This window comes from Gadus macrocephalus, chromosome 18 (assembly GCF_031168955.1).
Source record: "Gadus macrocephalus chromosome 18, ASM3116895v1".
Lineage (NCBI taxonomy): Eukaryota > Metazoa > Chordata > Actinopteri > Gadiformes > Gadidae > Gadus > Gadus macrocephalus.
In genome coordinates, this window is record NC_082399.1 from 3,267,434 (window position 1) to 3,292,289 (window position 24,856).

Sequence of the window (24,856 nt, forward strand, 5' to 3'; positions counted from 1 at the left end):
ACACTGTTGTCTTTTATTGGTCGTCATGAAAAAAAACATAAGGGGTAACACTGTCGTTTTTTTCAAATGAAACATAAGGGGTAACACTGTTGTTTTTTATTTGTCGTCATGAAAAAAAACATAAGGGGTAACACTGTTGTTTTTTATTGGTCGTAATGAAAAAAAAACATAAGGGGTAACACTGTTGTTTTTTATTGGTCGTAATGAAAAAAAACATAAGGGGTAACACTGTTGTTTTTTATTGGTCGTCATGAAAAAAAACATAAGGGGTAACACTGTTGTTTTTTATTGGTCGTCATGAGAAAAAACATAAGGGGTAACACTGTCGTTTTTTTCAAATGAAACATAAGGGGTAACACTGTTGTTTTTTATTTGTCGTCATGAAAAAAAACATAAGGGGTAACACTGTTGTTTTTTATTGGTCGTCATGAAAAGAAACATAAGGGTAACACTGTTGTTTTTTATTGGTTGCCATGAAAAAAAACATAAGGGGTAACACTGTTGTTTTTTATTGGTCGTCATGAGAAAAAACATAAGGGGTAACACTGTTGTTTTTTATTGGTCGTAATGAAAAAAAACCATAAGGGGTAACACTGTTGTTTTTTATTGGTCGTAATGAAAAAAAACATAAGGGGTAACACTGTCGTTTCTTATTGGTCGTCATGAAAAAAAAAACATAAGGGGTAACACTGTCGTTTTTTATTGGTCGTCATGAAAAAAACCATAAGAGGTAACACTGTTGTTTTTTATTGGTCGTCATGAAAAAAAACATAAGGGGTAACACTGTCGTTTTTTTCAAATGAAACATAAGGGTAAAAAAACTGTTGTTTTTTATTTGTCGTCATGAAAAAAACATAAGGGGTAACACTGTTGTTTTTTATTGGTCGTCATGAAAAAAAAAAAAGGGGTAACACGGTCGTTTTTTTCAAATGAAACATAAGGGGTAACACTGTCGTTTTTTATTTGTCGTCATGAAAAAAAACGTAAGGGGTAACACGGTCGTTTCTTTCAAATGAAACATAAGGGGTAACACTGTTGTTTTTTATTTGTCGTCATGAAAAAAAACATAAGGGGTAACACCGTCGTTTTTTATTTGTCGTCATGAAAAAAAACATAAGGGGTAACACGGTCGTTTTTTTCAAATGAAACATAAGGGGTAACACTGTTGTTTTTTATTGGTCGCCATGAAAAAAAACATAAGGGGTAACACTGTTGTTTTTTATTTGTCGTCATGAAAAAAAACATAAGGGGTAACACTGTCGTTTTTTATTTGTCGTCTTGAAAAAAAACATAAGGGGTAACACTGTTGTTTTTTATTTGTCGTCATGAAAAAAAACATAAGGGGTAACACGGTCGTTTTTTTCAAATGAAACATAAGGGGTAACACTGTTGTTTTTTATTGGTCGCCATGAAAAAAAACATAAGGGGTAACACTGTTGTTTTTTATTTGTCGTCATGAAAAAAACATAAGGGGTAACACTGTTGTTTTTTATTGGTCGTCATGAAAAAAAACATTTGGGGTAACACTGTCGTTTTTTTCAAATGAAACATAAGGGGTAACACTGTTGTTTTTTATTTGTCGTCATGAAAAAAAACATAAGGGGTAACACGGTCGTTTTTTTCAAATGAAACATAAGGGGTAACACTGTTGTTTTTTATTGGTCGCCATGAAAAAAAACATAAGGGGTAACACTGTTGTTCTTTATTTGTCGTCATGAAAAAAACCATAAGGGGTAACACTGTCGTTTTTTATTTGTCGTCTTGAAAAAAAACATAAGGGGTAACACTGTCGTTTTTTATTTGTCGTCATGAAAAAAAACATAAGGGGTAACACGGTCGTTTTTTTCAAATGAAACATAAGGGGTAACACTGTTGTTTTTTATTGGTCGCCATGAAAAAAAACATAAGGGGTAACACTGTTGTTTTTTATTTGTCGTCATGAAAAAAACATAAGGGGTAACACTGTTGTTTTTTATTGGTCGTCATGAAAAAAAACATAAGGGGTAACACTGTCGTTTTTTTCAAATGAAACATAAGGGGTAACACTGTTGTTTTTTATTTGTCGTCATGATAAAAAACATAAGGGGTAACACGGTCGTTTTTTTCAAATGAAACATAAAGGGTAACACTGTTGTTTTTTATTGGTCGTCATGAAAAAAAACATAAGGGATAACCTCATCCTCATCCTCATCGTCATCCGTTTATCCGGGGTCGGGTCGCGGGGGGAGCAGCTCAAGCAGGGGGCCCCAGACTTCCCTTTCCCGGGCCACATTGACCAGCTCTGACGGGGGGATCCCGAGGCGTTCCCAGGCCAGTGTTGAGATATAATCTCTCCACCTAGTCCTGGGTCTTCCCCGAGGTCTCCTCCCCACTGGACGTGCCTGAAACACCTCCCAAGGAAGGCGCCCAGTGGGCATCCTTACCAGATGCCCGAACCACCTCAGCTGACTCCTTTCTAAGTAAAGGAGCAGCGGCTCAAATCCGAGTTCCTCACGGATGGCTGAGCTTCTCACCCTATCCCTAAGGGAGACGCCAGCCACCCTTCTGAGAAAACTCATCTCGGCCGCTTGTACCCGCGATCTCGTCCTTTCGGTCATCACCCAGCCCTCATGACCATAGGTGAGGATAGGAACGAAGATCGACCGGTAAATCGAGAGCTTTGCCTTGCGGCTCAGCTCTCTTTTCGTTACAACGGTGCGGTAAAGCGAACGCAATACCGCCCCCGCTGCTCCGATTCTCCGGCCAATCTCACGCTCCATAGTACCCTCACTCGCGAACAAGACCCCGAGGTACTTGAACTCCTTCACTTGGGCTACGGACTCATTTCCTACCCGGAGTAAGCAATCCACCGGTTTCCTGCTAAGAGTCATGGCCTCAGATTTTGCGGTGCTGATCCTCATCCCAGCCGCTTCACACTCGGCCGCCAGCCGATCCAGTGAGTGCTGAAGGTCACAGGCCGATGATCCAATGATGACCACATCATCTGCAAAAAGCAGTGACGAGATCCTCAGACCACCGAACTGCAACCCCTCCCCACCACGACTACGCCTCGATATCCTGTCCATGTATATCACAAACAGGATTGGTGACAAGGCGAAGCCCTGGCGGAGACCAGCACCCATTGAGAACGAAACTGACTGGCTGCCGAGAACACGAACACGGAGGGGTAACACGGTCGTTTTTTTCAAATGAAACATAAGGGGTAACACTGTTGTTTTTTATTGGTCGTCATGAAAAAAAACATAAGGGGTAACACTGTCGTTTTTTATTGGTTGTCATGAAAAAAAACATAAGGGGTAGCACTGTCGTTTTTTATTGGTCGTCATGAAAAAAAACATAAGGGGTAACACTGTTGTTTTTTATTTGTCGTCATGAAAAAAACCATAAGGGGTAACACTGTCGTTTTTTATTGGTTGTCATGAAAAAAAACATAAGGGGTAGCACTGTCGTTTTTTATTTGTCGTCATGAAAAAAAACATAAGGGGTAACACGGTCGTTTTTTTCAAATGAAACATAAGGGGTAACACTGTTGTTTTTTATTTGTCGTCATGAAAAAAAACATATGGGGTAACACTGTTGTTTTTTATGGGTCGTAATGAAAAAAAACATAAGGGGTAACACTGTCGTTTTTTTCAAATGAAACAAGGGGTAACACTGTCGTTTTTTATTTGTCGTCATGAAAAAAAACATAAGGGGTAACACTGTGGTTTTTTTTGGTCGTCATGAAAAAAAAACATAAGGGGTAACACTGTCGTTTTTTATTGGTCGTCATGAAAAGAAACATTAGGGGTAACACTGTGGTTTTTTTTGGTCGTCATGAAAAAAAACATAAGGGGTAACAGTCGTTTTTTATTGGTCGTCATGAAAAAAAACATAAGGGGTAACACTGTGGTTTTTTTTGGTCGTCATGAAAAAAAACATAAGGGGTAACACTGTCGTTTTTTTCAAATGAAACATAAGGGGTAACACTGTTGTTTTTTATTTGTCGTCATGAAAAAAAACATAAGGGGTAACACTGTTGTTTTTTATTGGTCGTAATGAAAAAAAAACATAGGGGGTAACACTGTTGTTTTTTATTGGTCGTAATGAAAAAATACATAAGGGGTAACACTGTTGTTTTTTATTGGTCGTCATGAAAAAAAACATAAGGGGCAACACTGTCGTTTTTTATTTGTCGTCATGAAAAAAAACATAAGGGGTAACACTGTCGTTTTTTATTGGTCGTCATGAAAAGAAACATTAGGGGTAACACTGTGGTTTTTTTTGGTCGTCATGAAAAAAAACATAAGGGGTAACAGTCGTTTTTTATTGGTCGTCATGAAAAAAAACATAAGGGGTAACACTGTGGTTTTTTTTGGTCGTCATGAAAAAAAACATAAGGGGTAACACTGTCGTTTTTTTCAAATGAAACATAAGGGGTAACACTGTTGTTTTTTATTTGTCGTCATGAAAAAAAACATAAGGGGTAACACTGTTGTTTTTTATTGGTCGTAATGAAAAAAAAACATAGGGGGTAACACTGTTGTTTTTTATTGGTCGTAATGAAAAAATACATAAGGGATAACACTGTCGTTTCTTATTGGTCGTCATGAAAAAAAACATAAGGGGTAACACTGTCGTTTTTTATTGGTCGTCATGAAAAAAAACATTAGGGGTAACACTGTTGTTTTTTATTGGTCGTCATGAAATAAAAACATAAAGGGTAACACTGTCGTTTTTTATTGGTCGTCATGAAAAAAAACATAGGGGGTAACATTGTCGTTTTTTATTGGTCGCCATGAAAAAAAACATAAGGGGTAACACTGTTGTTTTTTATTGGTCGTCATGAAAAAAAACATAAGGAGTAACACTGTCATTTTTTTCAAATAAAACATAAGGGGTAACACTTGTTTTTTATTGGTCGTCATGAAAAAAACATAAGGGGTAACACTGTTGTTTTTTATTTGTCGTCATGAAAAAAAACATAAGGGGTAACACTGTCGTTTTTTTCAAATGAAACATAAGGGGTAACACTGTTGTTTTTTATTTGTCGTCATGAAAAAAAACATAAGGGGTAACACGGTCGTTTTTTTCAAATGAAACATAAAGGGTAACACTGTTGTTTTTTTTTGGTCGTCATGAAAAAAAACATAAGGGGTAACACTGTCGTTTTTTATTGGTCGTCATGAAAAAAAACATAAGGGGTAACACTGTGTTTTTTTTTGGTCGTCATGAAAAAAAACATAAGGGGTAACACTGTCGTTTTTTTCAAATGAAACATAAGGGGTAACACTGTTGTTTTTTATTTGTCGTCATGAAAAAAAACATAAGGGGTAACACTGTTGTTTTTTATTTGTCGTCATGAAAAAAAACATAAGGGGTAACACTGTCGTTTCTTATTGGTCGTCATGAAAAAAAACATAAGGGGTAACACTGTCGTTTTTTATTGGTCGTCATAAAAAAAAACATTAGGGGTAACACTGTTGTTTTTTATTGGTCGTCATGAAATAAAAACATAAAGGGTAACACTGTCGTTTTTTATTGGTCGTCATGAAAAAAAACATAGGGGGTAACATTGTCGTTTTTTATTGGTCGCCATGAAAAAAAACATAAGGGGTAACACTGTTGTTTTTTATTGGTCGTCATGAAAAAAAACATAAGGGGTAACACTGTCATTTTTTTCAAATAAAACATAAGGGGTAACACTGTTGTTTTTTATTGGTCGTCATGAAAAAAACATAAGGGGTAACACTGTTGTTTTTTATTGGTCGTCATGAAAAAAAACATAAGGGGTAACACTGTCGTTTTTTTCAAATGAAACATAAGGGGTAACACTGTTGTTTTTTATTTGTCGTCATGAAAAAAAACATAAGGGGTAACACGGTCGTTTTTTTCAAATGAAACATAAAGGGTAACACTGTTGTTTTTTATTGGTCGTCATGAAAAAAAACATAAGGGTTAACTCTGTTATTTTTTTTGGTCGTCATGAAAAAAAAACATAAGGGGTAACACTGTTGTTTTTTATCGGTCGTCATGAAAAAAAAACATAAGGGGTAACGCTGTCAATATTTATCAAATGAAACATGAGGGTTGGCACTATCGTTGTTGTTGTTTTTTTATTGGTCGTCATGTATAAAAACATAAGGGGTAACACTGTTGTTTTTATTGGTCGTCATGAATAAAAACATAAGGGGTAACACTGACGTATTTTATTGGTCGTCATGGGAAAAAAACTGTAATTTTTTATCTGTCGTCATGAAAAACCCATAAGTGGTAACACTGTTGTTTTTTATGGGTCGTAATGAAAAAAAACATAAGGGGTAACACTGTCGTTTTTTTCAAATGAAACAAGGGGTAACACTGTCGTTTTTTATTTGTCGTCATGAAAAAAAACATAAGGGGTAACACTGTGGTTTTTTTTGGTCGTCATGAAAAAAAAACATAAGGGGTAACACTGTCGTTTTTTATTGGTCGTCATGAAAAGAAACATTAGGGGTAACACTGTGGTTTTTTTTGGTCGTCATGAAAAAAAACATAAGGGGTAACAGTCGTTTTTTATTGGTCGTCATGAAAAAAAACATAAGGGGTAACACTGTGGTTTTTTTTGGTCGTCATGAAAAAAAACATAAGGGGTAACACTGTCGTTTTTTTCAAATGAAACATAAGGGGTAACACTGTTGTTTTTTATTTGTCGTCATGAAAAAAAACATAAGGGGTAACACTGTTGTTTTTTATTGGTCGTAATGAAAAAAAAACATAGGGGGTAACACTGTTGTTTTTTATTGGTCGTAATGAAAAAATACATAAGGGGTAACACTGTTGTTTTTTATTGGTCGTCATGAAAAAAAACATAAGGGGCAACACTGTCGTTTTTTATTGGTCGTCATGAAAAGAAACATTAGGGGTAACACTGTGGTTTTTTTTGGTCGTCATGAAAAAAAACATAAGGGGTAACAGTCGTTTTTTATTGGTCGTCATGAAAAAAAACATAAGGGGTAACACTGTGGTTTTTTTTGGTCGTCATGAAAAAAAACATAAGGGGTAACACTGTCGTTTTTTTCAAATGAAACATAAGGGGTAACACTGTTGTTTTTTATTTGTCGTCATGAAAAAAAACATAAGGGGTAACACTGTTGTTTTTTATTGGTCGTAATGAAAAAAAAACATAGGGGGTAACACTGTTGTTTTTTATTGGTCGTAATGAAAAAATACATAAGGGGTAACACTGTTGTTTTTTATTGGTCGTCATGAAAAAAAACATAAGGGGCAACACTGTCGTTTTTTATTTGTCGTCATGAAAAAAAACATAAGGGGTAACACTGTCGTTTTTTATTGGTCGTCATGAAAAGAAACATTAGGGGTAACACTGTGGTTTTTTTTGGTCGTCATGAAAAAAAACATAAGGGGTAACAGTCGTTTTTTATTGGTCGTCATGAAAAAAAACATAAGGGGTAACACTGTGGTTTTTTTTGGTCGTCATGAAAAAAAACATAAGGGGTAACACTGTCGTTTTTTTCAAATGAAACATAAGGGGTAACACTGTTGTTTTTTATTTGTCGTCATGAAAAAAAACATAAGGGGTAACACTGTTGTTTTTTATTGGTCGTAATGAAAAAAAAACATAGGGGGTAACACTGTTGTTTTTTATTGGTCGTAATGAAAAAATACATAAGGGATAACACTGTCGTTTCTTATTGGTCGTCATGAAAAAAAACATAAGGGGTAACACTGTCGTTTTTTATTGGTCGTCATGAAAAAAAACATTAGGGGTAACACTGTTGTTTTTTATTGGTCGTCATGAAATAAAAACATAAAGGGTAACACTGTCGTTTTTTATTGGTCGTCATGAAAAAAAACATAGGGGGTAACATTGTCGTTTTTTATTGGTCGCCATGAAAAAAAACATAAGGGGTAACACTGTTGTTTTTTATTGGTCGTCATGAAAAAAAACATAAGGAGTAACACTGTCATTTTTTTCAAATAAAACATAAGGGGTAACACTTGTTTTTTATTGGTCGTCATGAAAAAAACATAAGGGGTAACACTGTTGTTTTTTATTGGTCGTCATGAAAAAAAACATAAGGGGTAACACTGTCGTTTTTTTCAAATGAAACATAAGGGGTAACACTGTTGTTTTTTATTTGTCGTCATGAAAAAAAACATAAGGGGTAACACGGTCGTTTTTTTCAAATGAAACATAAAGGGTAACACTGTTGTTTTTTTTTGGTCGTCATGAAAAAAAACATAAGGGGTAACACTGTCGTTTTTTATTGGTCGTCATGAAAAAAAACATAAGGGGTAACACTGTGTTTTTTTTTGGTCGTCATGAAAAAAAACATAAGGGGTAACACTGTCGTTTTTTTCAAATGAAACATAAGGGGTAACACTGTTGTTTTTTATTTGTCGTCATGAAAAAAAACATAAGGGGTAACACTGTTGTTTTTTATTTGTCGTCATGAAAAAAAACATAAGGGGTAACACTGTCGTTTCTTATTGGTCGTCATGAAAAAAAACATAAGGGGTAACACTGTCGTTTTTTATTGGTCGTCATAAAAAAAAACATTAGGGGTAACACTGTTGTTTTTTATTGGTCGTCATGAAATAAAAACATAAAGGGTAACACTGTCGTTTTTTATTGGTCGTCATGAAAAAAAACATAGGGGGTAACATTGTCGTTTTTTATTGGTCGCCATGAAAAAAAACATAAGGGGTAACACTGTTGTTTTTTATTGGTCGTCATGAAAAAAAACATAAGGGGTAACACTGTCATTTTTTTCAAATAAAACATAAGGGGTAACACTGTTGTTTTTTATTGGTCGTCATGAAAAAAACATAAGGGGTAACACTGTTGTTTTTTATTGGTCGTCATGAAAAAAAACATAAGGGGTAACACTGTCGTTTTTTTCAAATGAAACATAAGGGGTAACACTGTTGTTTTTTATTTGTCGTCATGAAAAAAAACATAAGGGGTAACACGGTCGTTTTTTTCAAATGAAACATAAAGGGTAACACTGTTGTTTTTTATTGGTCGTCATGAAAAAAAACATAAGGGTTAACTCTGTTATTTTTTTTGGTCGTCATGAAAAAAAAACATAAGGGGTAACACTGTTGTTTTTTATCGGTCGTCATGAAAAAAAAACATAAGGGGTAACGCTGTCAATATTTATCAAATGAAACATAAAGGGTAACACTGTTGTTTTTTATTGGTCGTCATGAAAAAAAACATAAGGGTTAACTCTGTTATTTTTTTTGGTCGTCATGAAAAAAAAACATAAGGGGTAACACTGTTGTTTTTTATCGGTCGTCATGAAAAAAAAACATAAGGGGTAACGCTGTCAATATTTATCAAATGAAACATGAGGGTTGGCACTATCGTTGTTGTTGTTTTTTTATTGGTCGTCATGTATAAAAACATAAGGGGTAACACTGTTGTTTTTATTGGTCGTCATGAATAAAAACATAAGGGGTAACACTGACGTATTTTATTGGTCGTCATGGGAAAAAAACTGTAATTTTTTATCTGTCGTCATGAAAAACCCATAAGTGGTAACACTGTCGAAATGTATAGAATAAAACGTAGGGGCTAATATATAACTCTTTTTTTGATGATGCTTTAATTTATATTAAGTTGCATATCAGCGTTGTAACGAAGACAATAGAGTGGCGAAGTCACGCCCCTTCCGGTAGGGCTCATGGGACCTCTGAGATCGAAAAATATGAATGGGTGTTAATGGAGAGAAAATAAATATTTTCTGGTCCCGGTCTTTATATGCCCTGGATTACACATATGTTGTTTGTGGATTTAAAGGATAATTTTTCATGCAAAGAGTTCGACCGTTTGATTGTGCAATTGTTCAGATAAAGGCTGTAGAGAAAACACAACGAGAAAGACTACACGGCTCGTATGTGACGTCACGCTCCCTGCGACTGGCGTGGAGAAGACCGACAATCTTCCCATCGGCATAACTGAAACTCTGCACGTGCCCCGATTTATAATGGTTTTCACCTCTTTCGATGCTTTTATCCTCCCCTTGGAAAAAGCGGTGAAGTGGGGCAGAGAGATCGCCATCTCTGTGCCGAGTTCCAAGGGCGGGTGTGGTGACGTATATCATATGCGTCTTGAGCAGCGAAGAGCTGTAGTTCACAAAGCGGCCTCACATAAAACCTAAAATTATCAAACTTCTTCACGAACATTTTTAGTTTTCTTTGCATCAAAAATTATCATTTAAATCCACAAACAACATATGTGTAATCCAGGGCATATAAAGACTGGGACCAGAAAATAATTATTTTCTCTCCATTGACACCCATTCATATTTTTCGATCTCATAGGTCCCATGAGCCCTACCGGAAGGGGCGTGACTTCGCCACTCAATACTCGACTCCATCTCGGTGAATGCCACCCTCCCCCTAGGTGACTTGCTCCTCCAAACACAGCGGGGTAGGGTGGTACAGTTGACTGGGAAGCCCCGCCCATTCTGCCGCAATTTGAGTTCACCCTGCACAAGGGTCTGAAGAAGAGCAATACATTTCTTTCGGCTTCAGATACGTTTTTGCGGGAGCCAATCACCAAGCTGGCTTTTCCCTTTGGCGCGCTATTGGCTGGTTTAACACAATGACGACAGGGAAGCGACGGCAGGCAGCCAATCGCATACAGAGTCATTTGAACTAGGCCCGTTGAGGTTGATCACGCCTCTTGTGCTGAAGAAAATGACAGCAGCTTCCCTAGACCAACGTGCAATCTACGATTGATCTTGGACTGGTAATAGCCAGACTATTGGTACACTTGAAAGCCGGTTTATTCTACAGTTTACAGATAATGATGATGGTGCTCCATGTTGCCATGCAAAATATCTCCCTGAGGGGGTTGTGGTGATGGCTGGTTGGACATTGTGCACATTGATTACTCAATGTGCAACAGGCGTGCAGCCTCAACCAGCTCCAGAGTCCAATCAGTCAGACTCAGGCCAGCTGAGGCTGCTTAAACCAGCCACCATCCACACCCACTCAACAAGCACCTTCTAAATTATTCAATAGAAATTAAAAATTAGTGTCACCTAAGGTATTTTTAAGTCAGCGTGGAGTTATGTAGCCTATATATTTTAAACATGTCATAAATTGTATGTAATCTGGCCATGTTTTATTTGTAATAAATATTTCATGCAGACATTTGTTTTGGACTGTTTTATACATTAGGGTACTACAGATGGATGCTCTACAGTAGTACGAACAGGAATGCTAACACAGATCAAGGAAAAACATTTTGCTGATTCCGCGTAATTAGGAGACTTCATAAATCTCAACATTTCCTTGTGCAAATTAGAAGGCAAATTTAGTTTTTATAATGCACCTCTAAAAAATGTATTTACACATTGAGATTACCTTATTATTAAAGAAAATGCATTTCAATAGACATTAGTCACCAATACCGAAACTCTTGGTGGGAACTAATCTAACGTCACCTTGTTTCCCGGGTCCACAATAGCAGACGGACCAGCCGCCTGGGACAGCTTTTCCTGTGATAACGTCGATATAACCATCAAAACTTCTCCGGGATTATCTGCCTTTGAACGATTATATTATCTTATTGCAATGTAATATCTGGGGACACATATAATGGAAGAATATAGTTCTGAAGTAAATGGTAAGTAAGGAAATACACATGTGAACTGAACAGATGAGTGTGTTGTAATGCGATTGCGGGCAACAGACAAACTTCATTAACTGGGCTCTGACTTTAATCTTACTTGATTCTCACTTCAATATTCTTAACGGTGTTTACGGTGCAATGCATGTGTCTTTATAGCTCATAACGGGTAGTATCCGCAGGATTTAACACGTTTGTGTTTGAATACACGCGTTCTCATCCAGCCCCAACCACAGCGAGTTTTACCAGCATCCAATGCGGAAGACTCAAACATTGCAGGAGCACCGAGTGGCCACTACGAGGTGGTACAAAAAGTGAGCAATTCTTCGTTGACTCACTTGTTAAACAGGCCGTTTCCACAGTCTTATTAAACCTATTTACAGCCTGGTCCAAAAAAACATTGTATGTTTAGTTCATATCTGAGGGGGGTGATTTTTTTTTTTAGCAGGCTAGGTTTTATTTTATTGGAGGTTTAAATGTATGAATAATTAGGGGCGCGGCCTCTTGAGTAACAGCTAGCCGCTGACCCTCACCTCGCCTCGGAGGCTAGTTTTCAGGATTAGCATGCTATCTCCATCATCTCGACCTCGACTGCGTTCATTCCGGTGCCATGATGCCTTGCTCTAGTCTGCGGTCAACACTACCAACCGATCGTTTAAAAACTAATGAGCTACGAGCTAATTCGGTGTACGACACTTAGATGGGCGTATCTCCCTCCCCCCGACGTCACATCAATGCCCTGTTTTGGTTAGAGGAAATGAGGCAGAGTCAAACTATGACAAGATGGCGACGCTCATAAGCCAAGAGAATTGGATGCAGTTGGAATAACTGAGATCTGCCCGGATGCTACATCCATTTTATATACTATCTATGGTTCTTATACATTAACATTGCATACCTCCAGTGTGTTATTACGTGAAGTGAAGTTATCTGTGGCGGGTTATTACAGTCTGAAAACAAGAGTAATGTGTAAAGTTGCTTCTGTTAACATGTAAAGTTCCTCTATGTGCACATGTTTAGTTCGTACATAAAGTTCCTACATTTACCCATGTAAAGTACCCGCATTTTCCCTAGTACATTTTTTACATGTTCAGATTTAAAGTCCCTAAAAGTTCACATGTAAAGTCCATTCATGTTGACATGTAAAGGTCCTACAAGTTCACATGTAAAGTTCATCCATGGTTAAAGGTTCCTCCATGTTCATCACCAAATGTTAACCTTATGTTGATCTGATTGGTCTATGCCGTGTCCATCTTGTGTTTCCAGGTCCGTCTCTCTCCCTCCCCTGTCTGCGTCTGCTGGTTCCGCCGATCTGAGTGTTCTCCAATGCACTACGTTGTTACAGCAGCGTATTAAATACTATAAGATATAGTATGGAGAGAGCGTCTTACTAATTGAAATGTACCTACTAAGGAAATTATAACAAATATTTTGGTTGTAAACAGGTTAGGGTTAGGGTGGGTACATTGGCGATCAGCCGGAACCTTGGCACAGGGACGTTTGAGCCTCTCGGACTGAATGGAGCCCACAGCATCCGACCTGTAACTTGCTCTCGAGTGGGAGCAGCGCTCATCTTATTCTTGACCTTCGCCTCCAATAAGACGGGGAAAGATAGCGGATAGCGATGCGCAAAACCAACTAAAAATGACAGGAAGAAAAAAGAGCGCTGTGTGGACTCATTTTAGTCAAACAACTGAAGGTCCAATAGGCAGCTGTAATATTTGTAAGGCAAATATTTCATTTAGAGGAGGGTCCACTGCCAATTTGCACCGGCACCTCAGGACAAGGCACCCTTGGGTCCGGCCTTGCGAGGTGAGGAGAGAGGAAGAGGCACTGTCTGAGGCACACCCCGGATCATCACAGCCCCAAACGACTTCGGGGGACTCCAGGGGCAGAGGCCAGGCTATTGGGCAAACTAGGCTGAACCAGTTCATGTCCCGGCCGATGACACCGCAGCGGCAGGAAACCCTGGACGAACAACTAGGTAGGAAGAACGTCTCTTCCGACATTCTCTATTCAAACTCATGTAAGCGTGTGCAGCCAATGTTGACAAACAGAATGGATGAACATATTCAGCAATCAAACAAAATCTGTTTCCTGTATTTTCGAAGCTCCTCTAGCGGCATGTGTGTACTGTAATGCTAAAATGAAGATGTTCAAAGAGGTTCCTGAACTTGGCAGAATAAGATAATTTTATCCATATTGGTTAATTGCAACTCCGCTTCCTGTTTTTACCTCCAGGTCCCCCTCTCCCCTTCGCCTCTCTGCGTCTCTTGCTCTCCCCTGTCCGGCTGGTGTCCGGGGCCATCTGGCACACAGTCCAGCATCACGTTGTGTCAGATTATGGGATGCTTGAGGAGTTTGTTTCAATGGTTACAGACCTTGTTCCTGAGCTACTCTCCACTGAACAAAAGACCCAGCTTCTTCTGGGACTACGCGCACGGGTGAGAAATAAAAGACATGGATGTAGGGGTGAGGGGGAAATAAACACATAGATGAAAGGAATGATGTCTGGTTCCTCAAGGACAGGACCTGACCTGGACAATAAACACCAAGGCGCTTCTGAAAAAGGCCCAACAGCCAACAGAGACTGTATTTCCTAAGGATCCTCAAGAAGAACAATCTTCAGGAATAAAATGCTGTTTACCTTTTTATCGCTACACCATTGAGACTGTCCTAAGCTACGGCATCGCGCTGTGGTTTGCCAATTGCACTACAGCTGAAAGGAAAGCGCTCCATAGGGTCATAAAAACTGCCAAAAAAGTAATTGGATGTCCTATTTTCTCGCTTGAGGATGTCTACAATAGACACTGCCTCAGGTGAGCTCATTGCATCCTGAGAGACTCATAATAATATATATATATTTTTTAAAGCACTTATTTTGAGAGCCCCTACCCCTATTTCGTTGCACTTTCTGCAATAACAATAAAGAGATTCTGATTCTGAGAAGATATGCCCACTCTGGGTTTCTGGGTCCGTTTACTATAGGACATTTACTGAACTAAGTTGTGCAAATTCAACAATAAATACTCAACGTGAAGGTTGTGTAAGCATTAATCACATAACATCTCGATCTTTTTACTACATCCTTTGAAATTTGGAGGTTAATTTGTAGATTAAACTTTGTTACTTATTTCTATAAACAGAAAAATCTTAGAAAATGTAGGAAAATCTTATCCTACACAGAATATGTAATTTAATAATATCTAATGGCGCAAATGATCACAAAGTTTGCATTTCCTCTCCATCAGAATGGTATCCCTGGCGAGTTTGGCTGCAGCTATGATGATCAGGCCCTGGTCAACGTAACATGGCAATTTCTGTCCAGACTGGAAAAGCTTTTCCCTCTGCAGACCATCCAACAGGTCGGCCAATGCAACATGTTGATTGACAGTTGAACTTGATTATCATTATTGGTTTCATATTGACCGTGTCAATTCTTCCAGGTTGCCCTCATGCTCGCCGACATTCCCTCTGCTCTCGAAGAGTGTTTGAAGTCAGTCTCTCACCGCGGCGAGCTCCAAACTCTTCTTGGTTGTCGGAAAGGACTTCTGGATAAGAATGGTAACCCATTGTTATGAGGGCAATCTGAAAGCTCATTATTTTATTGGACTAGGCTTTTCTTCCAATTCCCATTACTTCACCCTCATCACGTAACAACATTGTAATTCACTCTATTTTCAGGTTGTCCCCTTGATGGTGCACGTGAAACCTCAGCTCTGCACCTCTGTGTCGGGGATGAGATCAAAGCAGAGAAGGGGCATCAAGCCCGTTCTCTGCCGGATGTCCACAGATGCAGTTCACAGATAGAAGGACCACATGCAAGCACTGCAGTTGCAATGTCGGAGGACATGGAGGCGGCCGTGGAAAAGGAGGCAGTAGAAGGGATGAGCAGTCAGGAATTTATGGATGCTTTTGGAAAAGATTGCCTCGTACTGTTGAAAAGGCTTGAGGACGTTCCAGCTGTGCAACGCAGAGCTGTGAGGTCAAACAGAGGGTTGAAAAGGATTTTGTTACAAGGGAAGAACCACAGAAGGAAAATGACGTCCGAACAAGTCCTGCCCAGAACACAAAGATTAATCCCGGATCCCAGTAAACGGATCTCCATCGACCCGTTCCCTTCTGTTACTTATATAGTCGTAGCTGATGAGGACGTTGATTCAGTGGGCTCCCTCGATGTCTCCTCCGACGTCTCCTACGTGGTGCCTGTTGGAAGTGACAGTGGGGAGGATTCTTTGTCTGATTGTTCAAACACAGACCGTTCCTTCGTCAAGCTGGCATCCCCCAAGGAAGGCAAGAAACCTTTAGTCACCCGCAAAAAGCACGACACAGAAAAAATCGGTCTTTCTGTGCCAAATTCAACCTCGACGACTAAAGGCCTTTGTTTAATTTGCAACAAGCATGTGCAGACGGACATGAAGGAACACATGACAGCACATTTTCCTGATGGGGTCTTAACCTGTCCACGATGCGACATGGTTTGCAAAAACATGCATTCCTTAAAGCTACATTTTAAAAGGGTTTGCTTCGATCAGCTGCAGATAGAGAGCCAGGGCGACCTCGTTCGGCTCTATCAGTGCGATGGATGTGAAAAATCTTTTAAGTACAGAATACAGTTAAACAAGCACAAACTTGTCCACAGCCAGCTCTACTGTGAGATATGCGAGAGAGTCGTGCGAGACGCCGAAACCTTGGCACGACACAAGGTGTCTCACAAGCCTTTTCAATGCACCCTTTGTGAGAAGAACTTCGGTATCTTTAAGCATTTGGCCAGTCACTGCAAGAACGTACACCAGTTGAGCAAACCCTACGAATGCCACCACTGTCCGAAAGTTTTCTCCAAATTCAATATTTTTATTGGACACGAGTGGCAACACACAGGCCAACTCCCTTTCCAGTGTTCCCAGTGCTCTATGACCTTCAAACAAGATGCAGAGCTTGCTATCCATCTACGGGTGCACACGCACGAGAAACCCTTCCTTTGCAAGGACTGCGGTAAGCGCTACGCCTGCAACTCAAACCTGACACGGCACAGCAGGATGGTTCACAATGAGTCCTCGAAAGTGCAGCGGTCCTTAGGCTCTCGGAGGAGTAAAGAGGGTGCACGTCAGAAGCGTCATCAGAAGAAACGCCAGATGAGGCAGACCCCCGGTCCATGCAAGTACTGTGGAACGGTGTTGCACAGCAGCAGGCTCTGTCCACAGATGTCACTATCTGACAATCAGTCCAGTCTTCCGCATGAAATGGAAGCAAAGGATGGATCAAATATTGAAAAACATCACGGCGAATTAGTCAGCTTGCTCCAGGCCCCTTCTCACGTAGCTCCCAGCCAAGAAAACTTTTTGTCCAGCTCAACTGATCGTTCCTCTGTTGCCCTTTATGATCACGATGAGGGCTCGGTGGCATTGAAAGAGCAGGATGCGCCACTAGGGAAAATTCCTGCTGCAAATAAGACCAATTCCTCAACCCAAAGAAGCCTATGTTTCCTCTGCAAGAAACATGTGCAGCTGGATATCAAGGAACACATGAAAACCCATTTCCCTGATGGTGTCTTAACCTGTCCGCGATGTGACGCATTGTTCAAGAGCATGGGTTCTTTGAGGATGCACTTTAAGAGAGTTTGCGTCGAACAGCTGCAGATAGAGCCAGGCGAGGACCGAGTTGGCCATGGTCTGTTTAAGTGTGATCAATGTGAAAAGTCTTACAGGTACAAGTTAGCATTAGACGGGCACAAGCGCACTCACAACCAGCTCTACTGTGAGGTGTGCAGGAGAGTCTTACGAGACGCCGAAACCCTGGCACGACACAAGGTGTCTCACACGCCTTTTCAGTGCACCCTTTGTGAGAAAGACTTTGGGAATTTTAAGCAGTTGTCCAGGCACTATGAGAGCACTCACAAGCTGAGCAAACCCTACAAATGCCACCACTGTCCGAAAGTTTTTTCCAAGCTGGGTTTCTATATTCGACACGAGTGGAAACACACAGGCCAACTCCCATTCCAGTGCTCGCATTGCGCCATGAAGTTCAAACAGGACACAGACCTGGCGGGTCATCTACGGGTACACACGCACGAGAAGCCTTACCTGTGCACCGACTGCGGCAAGACCTTTTCCAGCAGCTCCAACCTGTGTCGTCACGTCAAATTCCGGCACAGTGAGTCCAGGGAAATCCGGCGCTTTACATGCACCCAGTGCAGCAAGACCTTCAAAGAGAAGGGAGCCCTGCAGAAGCACGAGCAGCGCAAACACCAGAATCACAAGAAGGTGCGCCACCCTTGCACCTACTGCGGAAAGATGCTCTCCCAGTCCTGGATGGCGGGACACCAAATGATCCACACGGGGGAGAAGCCTTTGAAGTGCCACATTCCGGGCTGCGACCAGCGCTTCCGGTCGACCTCCGGGCTGAAGAATCACTCACTGCTCCATCACACCCCGGAACGCCCGTTTGAGTGCAACACCTGCGGGAAGGGTTTCATACGGGCCTCGATCCTCAAACAACACATGGAAATCCACACAGGAGAGAAGAACCATGTTTGTTTAGTCTGTGGCAAAGCGTTTCGGAAGGCCTACAGTATGGCCAGACACGTAAAGCTAGTGCACTCACCCAGGTAACCGAGGACTTCTAGTTCTTCTTGTACTTAAAGATGAGATTACATTTATTTTGCAAAACATGATCAACGGCCATGTTTACACAGGATATGAATGCATGCATTAAAAATCTGCCATCATCCACACACACTCAGCAAACATCTTCTAAATGACTCAATAGAAATGCGAAACTCTTCTCACCTAAGTTATTTTTAAGTCAGTATTGAGTTTGTTGCCTATATCTTTTAAAAATATAAATTAGATAAATTGTAGGTAATCTGGCAGTGTTTTATTTGAAATAAATATTTCATGCAGACATTTGTTTTGGACTGTTATTTACATTAGGGTACTACATATGGATGCTCTACAGTAGTACAAACAGGAATGCTAACACAGATGAATGAAAAACATTTAGGCGCATCTTATCTTACTACTATGTAATAGCAGGCCTGTCGCACAAGTAAGTCGGAAAGATGGTCAAAGCGCATGTGCCAAGCAGCCTGCAGCTCACACACAGCACGCGCAAACGCACACGTACACCACACGCATGCATACCGCACACACACCGCATTAACACGCTCACACACACACACACACCGTAAACATGCGTGCGGACGCAGACGTTGCAAGACAACGGCAAGATCGAGATAATAGTCCCGCCGTCGACAGACTCCCAGCTGAGACATGTCTATAGACTACACTTTTTGCCAAACACTATTCATTTTTAAATATCACTCGCCTCTGAGCATCCCGCAATGTCTTGCGGTATTGATATCCCAGTTCCGACTGTTTTAACAATCCCGCCGTCGACACTCTCCCTGGTAAGACTTTGTCGATGGATTGTAGAAATTGCGATAAAAGAAGTGGAGACAATTTCTCACGTCGACAAGCAACGGCGTGTCGTTCATTTTATCATATAAAAAAAACGTAAAATTCAAACCGCGCACCGACCGGCATATCAATCAAAAAAGACGCGCAATCTCTTATGCCGCTTTTCCACTGCATGGTACCAGTTCGACACGACTCGACTCGACTCGGCTTGCATTTTTTGCGTTTCCACCGCGAAAACATGGTATCTGGTACCTGAAGTGGCTGGTTTTTCTAGTACCGCCTCGCTCTAGGTTCCAAGCGAGCTGAGCCGATGCTAAAAGGTGACGTCGGCAGACGGCCGGCCACTGATTGGCCAGAGAGTGTGACGAAGTCACGAGAGCGACATGGCAACCATGCTGGTAACAGCCATAGCAGCGCCGCAGCCAACATATTCCACTTCTTCAACTTCTTCAACATGCCAGCTAATAATAGTAATGTTATCGATGTCCTCCATTGTTGTTATGTGGGTTCTGTCCATGTGTGGGTTGCGTAGGTGTTGTTTGCGTCGCGTACAAAAATACGTCACGGCCCTTTCGCGCAGCCGACCCCGCCCACGTCCAGGAGGTACTATTTGCGGTGGAAAAGGACCCGTGCTGCCGTGTCGAGTCGTGTCGAGTCGTGTCGAGTCGAGCTACATGTGCGGTGGAAAAGCGGCTGTCGAGACAGCGCAAAACGAAAACATGTCAATAACACAGTATGGTGAATTACAGTCCACTACAAGACTACACTTAGTTGCTAAAATGTAATATTACCCTTTTCCTTGATAGTGATATCCCCCCTCCCCCCTGCCGACTGTTATAGTTTTATTTTACTAATGTTTTGTGTGTAGACTGTGTGACTGTAGGCTACTGCACACAAGCCCATGTTTTATTTCACTATAGTTAGGTAGGTTGCTGCCTTAGCTGTTACATTTACATTTAGGGCATTTAGCAGACGCTTTTATCCAAAGCGACTTACAATGAGTACATTTGTCATAAGAAGTGCATCAATATATCGCTGTCGGTACAGAAAGGATGTTCATAGAACCAAGTGCAAGTACAGCAATCGCTAGGCTAACCAATCGCTAGCTGTTGTTACTTAGTTTATTTCACCAAGGTGCTTCAGTAAATGAACAAAATTTTCAGTTTCAGAAGAAGCTGTTTATTATACTTTTCAACTGACCAATAGAGGGATTATCAGTCTTCGTCACTCGACATCACTCCCCGTTCTACGCGCATGTCGTTTGCAGAAAGAGACAAGAGCGACGAGCCGAATCATGTCTTGTTGTGCGGTTGGTTGCAAAAACCCTTTTAATTAGACTGATTATCCCACTCATTCTACTTCTTGCTTGCCAACATAATAAAACAATTCAAATACTTTAATATTTAAGCTTTTTCTTATTCGTATTGCATGCTTATTAAACGTATACTCTGTTTGAGTTCATCTCCCTCAAAAAGTAGTCCCCTTTAATTACGTTCGATCAAACATGTTTTTGACACCCCGAAGGGCATTATCCCGCTTGGTCAATTGCCAAAGAAAAGAAATTAAGATCATTCATATTTTCATGCGTTTTACAATCCAAATATGAAGTTTTTCACTTAAATAGGACGGACCGTAGCTAAGACTTGGCAACGGTAGGTATTCTAGTCCGCTGAGCTATGAGCCAGAGAGTTAACGTTATGTATTGTAGGCTACATAGGTGAGTGCTGAATGCAGCGCTCAACTATTGTTCTTTCTTTCTTATCCTCTACAAACGTTTGGACCTAGATAATTGTTAACTATTCAGAATAGCTTGGAATCGTGTGCTTCTTTTCAGATTGAACTATTTTATACTTTTTAAGATATTCTACTTTTAAAATATTGCGCAGAGGTTGCCAATTTGTTGATATTTTCATGCATTCATTTAAAATAACTAGTTCGTTATTTATGAACAGTGAAGGTAACAAACTCTTAAAAAAGAACGTGAACTTGCACAAGTGAATAATGAACAACTATGAACATAAACATATTCAACTAAACTTGAAGTAATATCTATCAAGTGTAAACATGCACAACACAAAATGTCAGTAAGGGAACTTAACACGCGTTTGTGAGGCCACAGAATAGGCTACAATTCGTTTTAATCAGTGGGAGCCCTGTGCTTGTTTCCCTGCAACAAGGTTCCATCTGGGGGTGATGGAAGACAGTGACACCCTTGGCGTGTTTGAAATGTCCAATCGATTGTCCAATTTTGTTTTAGTGGCAGTCATTGCCGAAAACCCGGCCTCGCATAGGTACGTGGTGGGAAATGGAAGCAACGTTTTGAGCGCGTTTACGGATATCTCGGGATACTCCGCTTTGGTTTTGATCCAAAAACCCGCCAGAGAGGTTTGCTCAAACACACTTTTAAGACCACCATCATTAGCTATTTCGATCAATTGATCTTCCTCCTGCACTAAGTGATTCGGGACATTGACAAATGGGTTGCGGATCCTCTCATTCGTTCGCCGTGGATCTTTGGAGGATGGGAAGTAACGTTCAAATTAATTTGAAAGCGCAACAAGGTGATCGCGCACCAGCTGCGAGAGAATGGGCCCTGCCTCAGTCTCTCCCAAAATCCCCACTAATGTTTGGAACATATCGAATACTACCCTGTCCACCACTAAAATCATGCTTGGCTTTAAATGCAGCAACTTTATCTGCCAGTTTAAAGACAGTCGTCATTCTCCCCTGGAGTGTCAGGTTGAGCTGAGCTCAGTGTGACACTACTGTTGAACTGAACAAGTGAAGTGAGCCTGGGCTGCGCGCGCAGCCGTTGAAGCCAATACGTGTTGAGGACGGGACAGACAGACAGACAGACAGACAGACAGACAGACAGACAGACACAGTTATGCCTATGAACAGAAGTTAAGACCTTGCCAAAAATGCAAAGATGTTATATTCAATCTAACAACTGCATATAGACTTATGGCATGTAAAAGAGTGACAGTATTGTGAAGTAAATTGAGTTATTAAGTGTGCATGCATTTTGCATGTTTAAAAAAATAAATAAAATCTATTCATGTCATAGCCTACTATGGAAGCATATATGTAGCAAAATTCAAATGGCAATGCAATTTGCAATTTGCAATTCAATAAGTAATTACGTTATGCAATTGACAATGCATTATGCAATTTCATAATGTAATTTGTAAATACGTTATTCAAAGTGTATTTTAATATGCAAAGTGACAATGCAATCCTCAATTACATTTGCAAAAGTTATAACAATAAAAATACAATAACATTTTGTCAAATTCTTTGAGTTCCTTTATTCAAATTGAAAAGCTATAGCGTCCCCGTGATTGCAATCCACTTCGCCACGCTCCGTGTGTTGCGATATTCAAATGACATTTCAATCCGCAAAACGGAATCCAAAACGGAATCCAAAGAGGAAATCCAAAGAGGAATCCAAAAAGTCAATATGCAAAGTGGCAAACGTATCAGCCACCAGCGGGAACTACGTCACTTTCTATTGTGTCAGACTGTTTTATGTGTGGGGGGAGGGAGTTCCAGAGCCTGGGTGCAGAACTATGGCAAGCCGAATTGACATTTATTAACTAAGTTTGACTATCCGGAATTTACATTGTAGATATCAACAACTTCATTCAAGATATCTGTAATGTAGTTGTGACTAGTCGAAACGACAGTTAGAGATATCTGTGACGTAGTTTTGACTAGTCGAAACGATAGTTAGAGATATCTGTAATTCAGTTTTGACTAGGCGAAACTGAATTACAGATATCTGCAATGACTTCACGGAAAACGACATTCAACTCGTCACACATCTTAAATGACAATTGCAGATATCTGTAATTCAGTTTCGCCTAGGCAGAATGAAAGTTAAAGATATCTCAAACGTCATTTGAGTGTTGGGCATTACGTTTTAGATATCCAGAAATACGTAATTTCCCCTTGCCGCCATAATCAAAGAAGAAGTGGGTTCATTTCCGAATGGAATAAGAAAGGAGCAGTCATGGCGTTGGCTGTGATCGAAAAGATCACGAGAAAATATGGAGCGATGTAATCAGTGAATTGTGTGAATGATGATTGAACAAGGAGCTGCTCCGCTCCCGCTTAAAGTAAACGGTCCTATAATTTGTCATTACAGATATCTGAAACGTCATTACAGATATCTGAAACGTCATTTCGCCTAGTCAAAACTCGAATTCAAGATATCTATAATTCAGTTTCGCCTAGGCAGAATGAAAGTTAAAGATATCTACAATTGTAGATATCTCTAATCAAAATTCCTTTCAAGATATCTATAACTTGATAATAGATATCTACAACGTCATTTTGACTAGTCGTAACTCCAGTTAGAGATATCTACAACGTCATTTTGACTAGTCGTAACTCCAGTTAGAGATATCTACAACTTCATTTCGCCTAGTCAAAACTTAATTTAAGATATCTGAAAAGGGACATGTAGATATCTTGAATTGAGGTGAATTAAAGATATCTTGAACTGGAATTATGACTAGTCAGAATCAAGTTGTAGATATCTCAAACTGGAATTACAGATATCTACAATTCAGTTGCAGATATCCGTAATTCACAAAGTGGATATCCGCAACTGAATTGTAGATATCCGCAATGAGAAACCCCATAGACATGAATGGCGAAAATGACGCAATTTCGCCTAGGAGGAATGTCTTTGTGGATATCTGAAATGACAATTGCGGATAGGAGGAATGTAGTTGCGGATATCCGAAATGTTAGTTTTGACTAGGCGAAACTGAATTGCAGATATCTGCAATGTAATTTCCGGATAGTCAAACTTAGTTAATAAATGACAATTCGGCTTGCCATACAGAACAGCTGAATGACCGGGCACCCATTCGTAATGAGTCGTGATGTGGGGATACATAGTTGTCCAGCAGAGGTTGACCGGAGGGAGTGTATTCTTGGAGGAGGTCCCAGAGGTAACTGGGGGCTAGGTTCTGGAGAGCTTTGTAGGTGAGGAGTGGGTGGAGACGGTGGGTCTCCCGACCCTATGTTTCGCACCCAGTGCCTGTAGCACTTTGGAAATCTTTGTGTTTACCACACTGGCGTCAAAACGCACCCGTGAGGATAAGTCGTCTATCCTATCTCCCAGAACACGCACTCTATCTACTGCATCTGTGTCTTCAACACGATTGTTCTCCACATCATGGGCCAAACTTCGGAGCGTATCAATAATCTCCATTGGTGACCATGGACCTGACACATACGAACTAGAAGTGAACAAGGAAATTACGAGCAAGTGACGTAGTTCCCGCCCAGACGCTGATTGGCTGATACGTTTGCCACTTTGCATATTGACTTTTTGGATTCCTCTTTGGATTCCGTTTTGCGGATTGAAATGTCATTTGAATATCGCAACACACGGAGCGTGGCGAAGTGGATTGCAATCACGGGGACGCTATAGCTTTTCAATTTGTATAAAGGAACTCAAAGAATTTGACAAAATGTTATTCTATTTGTATTGTTAGAACTTTTGCAAATTTAATTGAGGATTGCATTGTCACTTTGCATTTTAAAATACACTTTGAATAACGTATTTACAAATTACATTATAAAATTGCATAATGCATTGTCAAATGCATAATGTAATTCCAAATTGCATTGCCATTTGAATTTTGCTACATATATGCTTCCATAGCCTACGGCCAGGTTAGGAATGTCCCGCCGCCCGGTGGTTGGGGACCGCTGTTTCAGAGGATGTTCAGGCAGTGTTGCCAGATTGCGCGGTTTTTCCCCACTCTGTTGAGCTACTTTTAATCATGCACCGGCT

At 40.3% G+C, this 24,856-nt stretch overlaps 1 protein-coding gene across 3 annotated transcripts; it reads left to right on the top strand.

Moving 5' to 3' along the window:
• The first annotated feature begins 11,436 nt into the window (after window positions 1–11,436).
• On the top strand, window positions 11,437–18,529 carry LOC132446852 (zinc finger protein 420-like). Of its 3 annotated transcripts, XM_060037394.1 has the most exons (7): window positions 11,438–11,623; window positions 12,893–13,610; window positions 13,868–14,070; window positions 14,878–14,991; window positions 15,073–15,190; window positions 15,311–15,623; window positions 15,660–18,529. In XM_060037394.1, the coding sequence occupies exons 2-7, from the start codon at window positions 13,271–13,273 to the stop codon at window positions 18,235–18,237; spliced, it is 3,666 nt and encodes a 1,221-aa protein (XP_059893377.1). In that variant the 5' UTR covers window positions 11,438–11,623; window positions 12,893–13,270; the 3' UTR covers window positions 18,238–18,529. The 3 variants fall into 3 exon arrangements, with proteins under 3 accessions (XP_059893376.1, XP_059893377.1, XP_059893378.1); XM_060037393.1 differs by having other exon boundaries at window positions 11,437–11,623; window positions 15,311–18,529; XM_060037395.1 differs by lacking the exons at window positions 11,438–11,623; window positions 12,893–13,610; window positions 13,868–14,070 and adding an exon at window positions 14,090–14,445 and having other exon boundaries at window positions 15,311–18,529.
• The last annotated feature ends 6,327 nt before the right edge of the window (window positions 18,530–24,856 follow it).